Source organism: Myripristis murdjan, chromosome 6 (assembly GCF_902150065.1).
Source record: "Myripristis murdjan chromosome 6, fMyrMur1.1, whole genome shotgun sequence".
NCBI lineage: Eukaryota > Metazoa > Chordata > Actinopteri > Holocentriformes > Holocentridae > Myripristis > Myripristis murdjan.
Window position 1 is genome coordinate 33,668,190 of NC_043985.1, and position 13,134 is coordinate 33,681,323.

A 13,134-nucleotide genomic window follows, 5' to 3' on the forward strand; every position below is an offset into this window, starting at 1 on the left:
CCGCCACCTGTCGGCCTCAGGTACAGAGTCGGCGGCCGGCTTCCCACTCAGGCGCCAAACGAAAAGTGTTTTCACATCCACTGCTGATCAAAGCCTCAAACCTTTACAGCTGATCAGTCGATAATCGATCAATCAATCGTTTTAGGTCTTTATCAATAAAATCACCAAACATTTATTTGGTTTCAGCTTCACAGGAAACAGAGCTGGAAGTAACTCATTATATTTCCTCATGTTCCTCATGTTCCACATGTTCCTCGTGCTCCTTCAGTCCATTTCTGCTTCAGTTTTGTTCTTCACTTCATTTTAAATCAGATCCATTACAGAGAACAGACTGTGGAACCTTTCACAATAAAAGCTCAGCCAGCAAAAATGAGAAGAGGAACCTGCTTCTACTTTGTTGCTTCTATATCTTCTACATTTTCCAAATTTCACAATAAAAGCTGCACCATGAAAAACTTTAACCCCTCGCTTCCTGCTTCCATGCTGAGGGGTCTTTTCCTCTCAGAAGGCTCTGGTTCTCCTTCTTTGGTTCAAGCTTCTTGGAGCCGAGGTGTGAACCAGGGAACCGGCCTGCACTGTTTTCAGTAGAACCAGCTCATCACTGATGGTGGGCGTGGCACAACCGAGCCCACCTGTCTGCTGTCACCTGCAGCAGAGCCCGACCCCTCACACCTGCTGCAACAATTAACCCACATAATCTGAGCCTGATGGGCTTCAGATTGAGATTAATAAACTCTAATTTTTTGTTATGTTTTTATTTGCAGACGTGCTCGCAAATAAAAACATTTTTAACCAGACCTCCAAGTTTCTGGTTAGTCGTCTCCATCTCTCCTGGTAGAATAAGATAAACCCACTTGAGGACGAATGTTTTCTGGTTCCATCGGAGAACCAACTTTTTCATTAGGGAATCTAATTCATATGTGGTGGAAACGCAAAGAACGGTTCAAAATTTGGAGCACGAAGCAGAACAGAACCGATTCTTTGTTGGTTTTATTTTTCTTTATTTAATTACATTTATTGGAGCAAGTACCGTCAAGATGTTTCTTCCTGGTGCAAGGTTACACTGCAGATGCTACCTGCCGGATCTACTTTCCAAATCAAATAGGTAAATAAGACAAGTCATCCCATTATCGTGCTCTCTCTCTCTCTCTCTCTCTCTCTCTCTCTCTCAAAAAACACACAAACAAACAAACAAACAACAAAACAAAACAAAAAAAGGGGGTACTGGGACTTCCTGTTTCTCTGCTAAAGGTGTTTATTTATTCTGGGAGCTGCTCTGCTGTGGAGTGAATGGAGAGAGACAAATACAGAGCTGTGGATTATCAGCCCGGGGGAGCACGGAGAGGATTTGTAATGAGGATTGTAAAATTGCGGTTGATTATCTTAATAAATCATAAGTTGTCCTGATAAATGAGGTGTGAGGCTGGAGGAGTCTGAACTCGTTTAATTTCTGTTTTCTCCTCTTGGTGAAGAAACACCAAGTCGCTCTCAGGTCCTGAACGTCACGCATGAACGCTGCTCAGGCAGGACGGGCGTGTCCTCACTGCCAAACAGGCTGTGTGTGTGTGTGTGTGTGTGTGTCTGTGTGTGTGTGTGTGTATGTGTGTGTGTGTGTGTGTGTGTGTACACAATGGTGAAACTCAATAGCAGAAGTGGAACACTGGAAATAAATGAAAAACCTCCTGGTTACAGGGAAAAACCCACAGACGTTTACCAAAGAAAAACAGCCTGTGTTTACAAGAGAGGCTGATAAGAGGTATCAATCAATCAATCAATCAATCAATCAATAAGTCAGTCCAGTTATTTTCCATGTGCACACATGTAGAGCAGCAGAGGAAAGATCAACTCCAGGGGTCAAATTACGAAAATACAGTCCAAGTTCCACTTTTAATTAGCATTAATTTAACCGGGTTAAACCTGCTGAGATCAGGAACCTTTTCCTGCAGAATAATAATAATAATAATAATAATAATAATAATAATAATAATAACAATAATAATGATCATGTGCAACAGACAACAACAACATCCAAACCACAGAGAGAGAGAGAACAGGTAAAAAAAAAAGAAATAATAATGTGACATTAAAAGTTGAGTGTGTGTGAGGCTGGATTCCTGTGTGATAACAGACTGAGGTGATCATCCGGATGCGTGAAGAAAACCAATCTGTGTTAACAAAACCCAAATATTCCCCCTGGCAGAGCGCCGAGCAGCTGAGGCAGAAACCGGATCAGCGGCGCTCTCATGTCCGCAAGAAAAATGATCCATCTCAGTTATTAAATATTCCACTGTGCTCTTGAGCAACATTATGGCTGAAGTAAAACAAAAAAGGACAAAGTCTACGAATCAATCCTTGATCTAAACCTTTCTAACACAGCGAACGTCAGAAACGAGTCGATGAACAAACTGGACGGAAAGTGAGGCAGGAAAATTTCAATCTGGAAATAATTTGAAAGGAAACTTGTGCAAAAGCAAATTTGTGACTTTTTAAACGCCAGAATTTTCAAATTTTTTTTTCTTATAAATTTCTGAGTTTTTTTTCCTCATATATTTACAACTTTAATTATGGAAGTTTTGAATTTTTTCTCTCAATTTTGTGACTTTATAATGTTGGAATTTTTTCTCATAAATTTGTGATTTTTTTTTTTCTTGCAATTGTGTGACTTTATGATGCCAGAATTTTTGAATTTTTTCTCATAAATTTGTGAGTTTTTTCTCTGCTAAGTTTGTGGCTTTAATCTTGATAATTCTGATTTTTCCTCTGAATGTGATTTGTACAGATTTATTTTATGGGCTCAGGCTGCCAGGTCTCTGCAGGCTGCAGCCGAACACCGTACCTGCCAACAAGGCCGCTGGAGTCGAAAAGAAAAAAGGTGTGTGTAGGTGTGTGTGTGTGTGTGTGTGTGTGTGTGTGTGTGCTGGTGTTTCCCCACCTTGCTCCTCACACACACACACACACAGCTCACGGCTTCAGATCTCCTCTGTTGGAGCTTCATTCCAACATGGCCTGAACAGTCTGAACATGCCAACACAGCCAGAGGCAACGTGCACACACACACTCACACACACACACACACACACACACACACACACACACACACACACACACACCTGTGCGTAGGAATGAGAGCAAACTTCGTTCACACAGTGGCAGCCAACAACAAATCACTCTGAGTGTCCTCATCCTGAGCCAAAACATGAATCAAACACGCACACACACACCCACACACACGTTCACTCACACACACACACACAATCAGGCATGTGATGACACTGCACTGACTTTCATTCATTCCCTCAGCTCCTCTTCCCAACACATGGTGAACATCCACTGCTGATCAAAGCCTCAAACCTTTACAGCTGATCAGTCGATAATCGATCAATCATTTTAGGTCTTTATCAGGTAAAATCACCAAACATTTATTTGGTTTCAGCTTCACAGAAAACAGAGCTGGGAGTAACTAATTATATTTCCTCATGTTCCTCATGTTATTCATGTTCCTTCAGTCCATTTCTGCTTAAATTTTGTTCTTCACTTCATTTTAAATCAGATCCATTACAGAGAACAGACTGTGGGACCTTTCACAATAAAAGCTCAGCCAGCAAAGATGAGAAGAGGAACCTGTTTCTACTTTGTGGCTTCTATATCTTTTACATTTCCCAAATTTCACAATAAAAGCTGCACCATGAAAAACTGTACTTCTCTTTCCGCTGCTGACAAATCCTAAGAGTTACTTGCTTTTCTGCAATTATATTGTTCTAAAATGAAAACTAAGACTCAGCTGTGTGTCAACCTGCCGCTTTTGGGCTTTCAGATGCTTCAAGTGAACTCCAGAACTCAGCCTCCACGCTGCCAACAGGAAGAAAGAGCAGCTTGGTTCCTCCACCATGACAGGAATGTGGCATTTCCAGCTGCTGAAAAGGTTAGCTAACACCTCAGTTTAGCGGCTGCAGCAGGTCGGCTCAGGTCAACTCCAGGTGTCGGGTCAATAAAATCATGACTTGGCATAATATAGTCATAAATATTTCTAGCAACAGCATTTTCTCACTGTAAAAAATGTGTAATCGTGATCTGTGAGCTGATCTCAGTGTATTGTTGTTTGTACGGTTAATACAATGCAAACTAACACACACACACACACACACACACACCTCAAACAACACGGCGAGGGCGGTGATCCTGCCGCCTTCCTTGATGGCTTCATCTAACGAGTCAAAGCGAGAAGCTTCGTAACAGTAGATCTGCATCTGGACGGGAAGCAGAGAAACAGAACCAGGTCAAACCAAACGTCACATCTCAGAGATTTTAGAGAATTTTAGTTTTAATCAGCTGACTGATTCGTAAAGCCTCCCTACCTCCAGAGGGAACTTGACGCCGTCCAGGCTGTGTTCGGAGCCCTCCGACGAGGCGTTGCAGCGCCCCCAGTGGAAGGTGATGCGCCCCACCTTGAACTTTGACCTCAGGCCCCCTCCACTGATGTAGAAGTCTCCGGCTATGTTCACCGCCACTAAGAAAGAAAAAAAAAAGATGTACACATATACACACTGAGCCACACAACATCACATCTGTGTCCAGGAGAGCCTCGCATAACCCTCAGACCTCTGGGTGTGTGTGTGTGTGTGTCATCCTGTGGGATGCCTTGAAGTGTTTTTCAGTGTCATATTGTGGTGGATGTGTCCTCTTATGCCTGAAGCCTTGGGCCTCCTTTTGTAAAGAATAAAACTAAATGTTTGAATGTCAGGTATGAAGCCGTCTTTATGCTCCAGTGGTCCTTCCTCTCTTTCTTTTTCTCTTTCTCTTTCTCTTTCTCTTTCTCTTTCTCTGGCATCCACATCCACATTATAACGTGTCTGATTCAAACAGCACAGTAAATCAGCTCCTCTGCTGCGGCTGCCCACCAGCACAACACACCAGTGTGCTGCGTGTTTTGCTGGGAGCCCGTTGCTAAGAAGCGCTGGACTCTCTGAGGTGAGGCGGGATCACGCTTGTCTACAATTTCACTTAACAATTAGCTTGAATGTGCACTGTAGGCTATTGTGTTTCACGCCACTTAGAGAGAGAAAATATCTAAAAGGCCTTCAACTCTCTCAAACTAGGAACTTGTAACTGAATCCTTTACAATGGCCTGCAGGTCTCTGTGAAAAGGCCTTATCTGTCACTATCTATCTGGGCCAATCTGTCATTAGAAAAACAGTAAGTCAACACTTTGGGATAGCAGAGGAGGAAAAGACCAACCAAGGGAGGGAGGGGAAGAGATAGAAGCGAAGGACAAGGAATGAATAAAGAAGGAAGAGAAAACATGTCACACCAAGTTGGTGCCGAGAGGAAAAATTTGGTTTGGTTGTCATTTGAACGGGTTTGCCACTCCTCTGCTCGTGCCTTATCTAACAGCCAGGGGTCAGAACTATGAGTCATTTGTTCATAATGGCTCATAATTGATTGAATTGGACAATTTACACCTGCTTGTGGTTAGCATTAGCACTGTGTTAGCTGTCGGCTCTAGGCTTTCTGCAGCTGCTGGTCAGACGCCTGATGTTTTGGTACTTATTATCTGTATATACTGTTTATAGTGTAAATTATGCTTCATATCTTGCTATCCACTTTGCTGCTGTAATACGTGAAATTTCCCCACCGTGGGACTAATAAAGGAATATCTTATCTTATCTTGAGATCAGGAACAAAGTAACTAATGAAAACAGACAAAATCCTGGAGGTCTTGCTTGACATTAGTCAGGGTGTTACGTCTCCTACAGACTGTGAGATTTCAGCAACCTTATAAGTTTATTGCAGGCCACACTGTGTGATGTTGATCTAATAAACTTGAGTACAAGATCTAGTTTGATATGTGTCGACTGATGATCACATGACTGAATCTTACTGGCTACGATGCAATATACAAGAAAACATCATCGGCGTATGTGATCACTCTGTGCCGCTGTAGTGGTAAACAATGAAGCTTAGAAAGAATGGAGCTTTGCAATAGTGACATTAATGGATTAATATTAATTATTAATGTTAAGTGATATTAATGTGTTTGGACAAAAATCCAGAGAAGAAGAGGAGAATGTGGACCCGGTTGTTTTCTTATTTGTCGGAATCTCAAACATTTCGTTTTGCTCGTTTCACCTCCATCACTGGGTTTCGCTCCAGTGTCGTGTTGATCAGTGTTGTCATTTTATGCTGCGTTCCTATTGGTTGGTTAGCAGACGTAGCCCATAGCAGCAGTCGCATTGTGAGATGGTTCTCCTACATTTTGCAGAATTTAGTCCCAGGCTATCATCTCTCATCTCATCTGACCCTGTTGAAGACCTCGATCGATATGCATCAGTCTGCTGCCTTGCTCAAAGAATAAATTTTTGCTTCATTGAAACATGGAGTGCTTTAGTTTTTCTCCATGGTTGTCTGCGTCACCTAAAGACTAATCTCAAGAAAGAGCTGCAGGATTTTGTCTCTTGTACTTTCACCTGCCTCACTATGGAGCACCTCTCGTATGAGCCACTCTTCTAAAGCCATGCAGCACCTACTTCCCCCTCGGTAAATTAATGGAAACACCTGTCACCTGTCTGTTCAAATAGCAGCGGTATAGTGGTTTATAGTAGGATTTTCTTTTTTTTCTTTTTTGCATTTCTGCTTTATAGTAGAGAGAGACAGGAAAGGCAGGGGAGGCAGAGGGGACGACCTGCAGCAAAGCATTCAAACCCAGGACACTGTCATCAGGACTCAGCCTTGGAAAGTGGAACACCAGGTGAGCTATTGGTGTGCTCTGTGGTGGGATTTTCCACACCACATCCATTGACTTCAGTATTAGTGGAACCAAAGTCTGGCACCAGTGCAAATTTGGAACAACATGTCATCTCTGCTGAGGGTAGCGGACGCTAACAGACTCAACAGACTGATCCGCAAGGCCAGCGACGTTGTGGGAGTGAAGATGGACTCTCTGACGGTGGTGTTAGAGAGGAGAATGCTTCACAAGGTGAAAGCCATCCTGGACAATGTGTCCAACCCGCTCCATGACGTGTTGGTCAGACACAGGAGTTCTTTCAGCACCAGACTGATCGCACCACGATGCACCACAGAGCGACACAGGAAATCATTCCTGCCTGTGGCCATCAAACTGTACAACTCCTCACTCTGAGTGTCAGACACTGAGTCAGTGGGCTGGCCCCATAAACGAACTCTTGTGCAAATTCCCTCTGTGCAATAATCCATATTCAATACCATACTTATGTGCAATAACCTGTGCAATAATCAATATTCAATACCATACTTATGTGCAATAACCTGTGCAATAATCCATATTCAATACCATACTTATGTGCAATAACCTGTGCAATAATCCATATTCAATACCATACTTAGGTACAATAACCTATAGTGCAATAACTCCTGTCCATGTTTGCACTTGTACATATATTTTTTTCTTTCTTTTTATTCTCTATATATTTATATTTATATTTATATTCCTTTCTTTATTTTTCTTGACTAATTGCTCTTTTTACTTTACACTTTGAGTGGGAGTTGTTATTGCAACAAAAAGTAATTTCCCCCTGGGGATCAATAAAGTATTCTGATCTCTGCTTCTTTATAAAAATCCTTGGTGACTGTGGTTGGATGATGGAAGGTTAAACAGATGAGGGTGTCCAGCTGCGTCCTTACCCGTCTTCCCGTCATTCTTGATGGTGGCATCAGATGTCGGCTCCTCCCAGCCGTCGAACTGGAGCCTCTGGTACTGCAGTTTGACCTGGGCCAGGTCCTCCTCGATGTTGATGGGTGACTGCTTGGCGTTGCTGCAGGACGGAAACTTCTTGGCCCAGTTGTTTTGGTCTAGAGTTCCTGACACACAGAGACACACAGGGGTTATCAGTCATTTTACACAAGTAAACTGATAACAATTAGAAAAAAAAATAACAACTTCAGCATAACTCCTGAAGCAAAAAAACTATTTCCCCATCTGAGACTTATCTGCTGCTGTCATTTTTCACATCATCACAAAAGTCTATAAATCCCCAATAAACTATGAAATAGTAGAAGTGGTGCAGCAAGCAGATACACAGTATGTATGTGACCTGTTGTCCTACAAAACAAAATTAAAAAAAAAAAAAAAAAAAATTAAAAGTTTTTCTTCCTTTGAAGATACTTAAGGGGGAATTGTAGGAGACATTTAGAGTTCAAGGGGTTATGCATCATCTTATTTATCTTTCAACACATTCCTCTGTAATTCAGCAGGATCATCGGAAACATCAGCATTTCCCCCGCTAGGATTTACAATAAAGTGCAAAGACAAAAGTAGAAACAACAAAGCAGAAGCAGGTTCCTCTTCTCATCTTTGCTGACTGAGCTTTTATTGTGAAAGGTCCCACAGTCTGTCACTGATTGTCTGTTGTCTGTAATAGATCTGATTTAAAATGCAGTGAAGGACAAAACTCGATCAGAAATGTCAAATTACTGACTTTAAAAAAATACTCAAAAAGGTACAAGTTTCTGTAGGCAGGTGCAAACACTCCTCACTTTCAATATGTAGACTGTATCACAGTAAATATAACAGGTCATTTTGATGTTTATTCCACAGCTGCTGGTTTAGTCTCCAGAGCTGACATACTCCTACAGCTTTTCCCTGTCAGCAGCTCATATTTACACACAGTCTGATAAGATGTGAATGCAGCTTTTGGGGAAAACTCCTCCATACAAAATGATCGAACAAGTACTCAATCCAGAGGGGGTGAGGGCGGAAATTGAGAAACACATTCAGCGTCTCTCCCTCAGCTCCAGTCTGTCCAGTCTGACCAGTTCAGCTCAGCAGCTCTGCCATAAACTCTGCCTTTTAACAAAGTTTATCATGTTCAGTTTGTGTTGACGTTGTGCAGAATGTGTCACTTTAATTCTGTGTTTATTACTGAGGTTGTAGTTTGCAGAGGTCTGCTACTGGACTGCATTATACTGAGAGGGGTTTCTCATTTTTTGTCCTCCCTATTTATATTTAATGAGGGGGGCAGAATATTGGAAACAGCGGTCAGCAAAGTGCAGCACTAACTATGAGCTCAGTGCCAAACACAGAAGTGAATGAACACCTCTGTTACTGTGACAACAAGAAAAGCTGAGCATTGTAGGCAGCAGGAGAGGAAACTTTATGGCACAACAGCTGGACTGGATTAGATTAGATTAGATTAGATTAGATTAGATTGTGCAGGTGGAGCTGATAAAGCGCACACTGGGTGGATTTTTGTGCACACATAACAGACACCAACGATTCAAGCAGCACCTTCATTATTTCTCTATTCACTTCTGTCAAATTGTTTCCCCCTTCTTAATAATTTTCTTTTCCTTCCCTGTGTTGGGAAAATGGAGTCCAGACTCTCCGTGTCTCAGCTGCGAGCTGACCGGCTGCAGGTGTGCAGAGCTGGCTAACAAGCTAACCACCTCCAGCTGTGCTGCTGCCCTTTGGCTCTGCCAGTATTAGAACAACTTTCTTCTCTCCTTCTCTTACAACTTTTTTTTTTGTTCAGTCCAACAGCGAAACCAGAGCCTGCAGCGTTCTGCAAACCCACCGCTGCTCCGGAGCGAGAGCCTCGGCACGTTTCCTCTGGGCTTTCTAAGCAGGAGGCCGGTCGGATGATGGATGGAGAGGAGAAAGACGATGTGGAAAGTGTTAGAAATACGAACCGAGATGTCCCACGCGCTCACTGACACATGAATCCACTGTGTGTGTGTGTGTGTGTGTGTGAACCTGATTTAAACCCTCACAGTGTTCAGGTTTTATTGGAGCAGTGATGGACTGGGCCGACTCTTCATGCTTTGACTGCAGAGTGTGTAATAACTTCATTTGGTTTTACTAACATCTGCTACGCCAACAACTCCACGAGCCGTGAGTGAATGGGATTATCAAAGGTTTTCCTGCAGCCCTTTCAACCAGATTAAAAATCCCCTCTGATCGGGTCAGTCTCTTCTGCTTCAGTTACATGAGGTATTTTTATTCTGTCTGATTTTATTCTGTCTTATTTTTATTGGGCTGATATTCTGATTATTAGTGGAATATTAGGCTCCATGTAAACGCAGCTGGTGACTGTCCCAGAGCCGGATACATACCGAAATTTTATCCACAGTCGCATTCATTATTATTATTTTTTTCTTCATTTTTTTCCCCTGTAAAGCACTTTGTAACTTTTCTTTTGAAAAGTGCACTGTTTATTAGTATTGTTTTTATGGTTATTGTTATTATTGTTATAAACACAGTTTTGGTGTGTAGGGCCTTCATGAGGTTATCTAACAAACAGCAGGATCTTCATCTCGGGGGGAGGGGCGGGGGGAGAATTCAGGGAAAAAAACTCACAAATTTTTGAGAAAAAACTTTAAAAATCTGAGATTAAAGTGGTAAATTTACAGGATACAACTTACAATTTTATGAGAAAAAAAAAACAAAAAACAAAAAAACAGTGAAACCAGTTTGTCCTCCTCCTGTGGGATCCAGTCTGAAGGAAATCCTGCTGGTTTGAGTCCAGAACCCCAACCTCCTCCTCAGCATCTGGACTCTGAAGAGACGTTGCTGTGACTTGGGCCGATTCAGAAGAAAACAATCTGCTGATTCTGGGCTCAGATCAGCAGGATCTCCTTGTTCCTGAATCCCATGTCAGAGTAGAATCTGCTGAGGGGATCAGCTGCAGGCCTGAGACACGGCCAGCACCAAATCCTAACAAAGTTTTTTCTCATAAATTTGTTCAGGTAAATTTATGCCTTTTTCTATTGGAATATCACCTCCCTCCCTCCCTCAGCTGCATATTTTTTCCTCTACTATGCTGTTAAAACGCAGTTGTAAGCTGAGGATCAAGAAGCCACACAGGTTAAAAAATTTTTTTTTTCAAAACGCTGTAAAACAAAACCATTTCCTGAGAAGTTTATCATCCAGGATCTGCCTCTGAAACGATGATTCATATTTCACTCAGAACAGCAGGCGACATTTGTTTTAACTTTAAAATGTCAGTCGTTGTGTCGGAGTGGCTGAAGTCTGGTTTTGGGAACGATCTGACCCACATGTGCTTGTGTTGAGCCTCCAGCTGCTGTCAGACCTGAAGCCACTGGAAGAGACGCCTCAAAATTACTAAATTAGAAAATGAGATAATTACCCGACTGCTCAAAGTAATGCGCCCCGCTCGTTATTCTGTAAATGTCTCAAGCTGTTTAGTAGTTCTTGACCTACTGCCTTGGTAATTATTTGTTGTAGTGCTTCTTTTTTTTGGGGCAGCTGGTGTTTGCCGCTGCCGTGCAGGTAGACGCCGGCACATTCCCGCCGTGGCTCGCTGGTAATTGCAGCCTCCACATATGGGAGGATTCCTCTGCCAGAGGACAAAGAGCCTGAACGAGGTCAGACGGGCTTCTGGGTCAGGACTGCTATTAGCATGTCAATGGCAGAGCCACTACACACACACACACACACACACACACACACTTGGCCATCTCATCCACTCCACTCACACTCATGGGTAAAAACATGGCCGCCCTGTGAGGAGGACAGGGTCAATCAAAATGTTCACCCTTTGCCACCGAAAAAAAATTGTTTATTTCTGTATTTATTTGCATGTGCAAGAGGGAAAATGAACAAATACAAAACAACACTAAAAGATAATTTACATGCAAGAGAAGCAGCATAAAGGAGCAAGAAACTCAACACTGACACACAGTAAAACACATTAATTTACAAATGAAAGGAAATCATGTATATCCATATGTTCAGGTATGAAACGGAGATGGTTTTTGACTGCTTGCAAACCTGAAATCCTTAAAGCAGCTCCTACATATCGGAATATAAAATTTAGCCGGGACGCTGCCGGGACGCAGAGGAAGATGAAGGTGATTATTGATCACTGAGCTTTATCAATGAAAGTCCTGATCAGTTTACCGACCCTCAGAGGGACCAGATTATTTTTTACTAACATTAATATGACCCCCCCTTAATGAGACATGAGCTCCCCTAAAGACACGCTGCAAGACATTTGGGGGGGTCTCTAAAACATGAGTGTCACCCAGTGACACTCTGATGAAGGCGGAAGTCAAACGCCGAAACATGTCAGGTAAATAAATAAACCTTATATGTCTGAAAAAAAAAGAGAAAATACATAGAAGAACATGCAGATGTTTTTACTTCCATATAAAAAAGCAGTTCTTAAATTTTGTGTGCTGGTGCGATTAAACACATTCTATCTAGCCCTAGATGTGATAGAGTTACTATAGCAATACTACAGACATATTATAGCAGCCATGCATATGTGTGTGTTGCAGTTAATAGAAATATTACAGGTTGATGTCTCCACCTATGTGAGAACCCTCTCAGAGCTGCTGGATTAATTCAGTAATCTGAGTGAGGAGGTCTGCTTTGGTTAAATACCTGCTGCCTGAATGACGTTTTATTTTTATTTCATGCTGGGAGGAGGACTGACAAAGTAAGGATTTCATCGTACGCTGTAATCGCCTGTTTTTCTGTACAGATGATCATCACAGCCTCTCTCTCTGAAATGTTCTGTGTTTATCTGCATTCAGAGCGGGAAAGTGAGATCCCATCACAGGTGAGACGCAGGTGAGATGCAGGCGGAGACATGTTTGAATGGTCTGAGAGGACGGACTGAGAGCTGCCTACTTGTGTCCGGACAACACCCCCCCCCACTTGCTGGGACTCTGGGTAATTAATCCCACAATGAACTCAAAGTCAGACTCCTCCTCCCCACCAGGTGACGTGTGAGGGAGGACAGCCAGGTGAGCCTGCCTGAACAGATCAGATGCTGCCACTGGCACACGCACACACACACACACACACACACACACACACACACACACACACCGCTCGTCTGCAGGAAGTGGCTGCGGGGCGTTTGTCCGACCACGAGACTCGGCCACAGTAAATGTGATGATGGACTGGAGATAAGAGCCGAGCGAAAGCAAACGTGTTTAAAGTGTCTCAGTTCAAAGGCAGTGGAGCGTCTCTTCATGCTGCAGGCCTGCAGGGGGCGCCGGGCTCGGGCTGCTGGGTGTGCCAGGTACGCACGCAACAGATGGCAAGATCTCCTCTCTTATCTCGCCAGTTTAGGAAGAGCCGAGAGCTTCTGCTGGAAACATGACTGGAAGCCCAGGAGACACTTTACTACACTT

At 42.9% G+C, this 13,134-nt stretch overlaps 1 protein-coding gene across 2 annotated transcripts in view; it reads right to left on the reverse strand.

Annotated features, from left to right (window-relative positions):
* ptprz1a (protein tyrosine phosphatase receptor type Z1a) overlaps nt 1–13,134 on the reverse strand; it is a 99,381-nt gene that overhangs the window by 47,681 nt on the left and 38,566 nt on the right. For both annotated transcript variants that reach the window (XM_030054424.1, XM_030054423.1), the window contains exons 3-5: nt 7,657–7,833; nt 4,356–4,507; nt 4,152–4,247 (exon numbers count right to left, since the gene is read on the reverse strand). In XM_030054424.1, the coding sequence (XP_029910284.1) occupies nt 4,152–4,247; nt 4,356–4,507; nt 7,657–7,833 (425 nt within the window). The remainder of the gene's footprint in view (nt 1–4,151; nt 4,248–4,355; nt 4,508–7,656; nt 7,834–13,134) is intronic.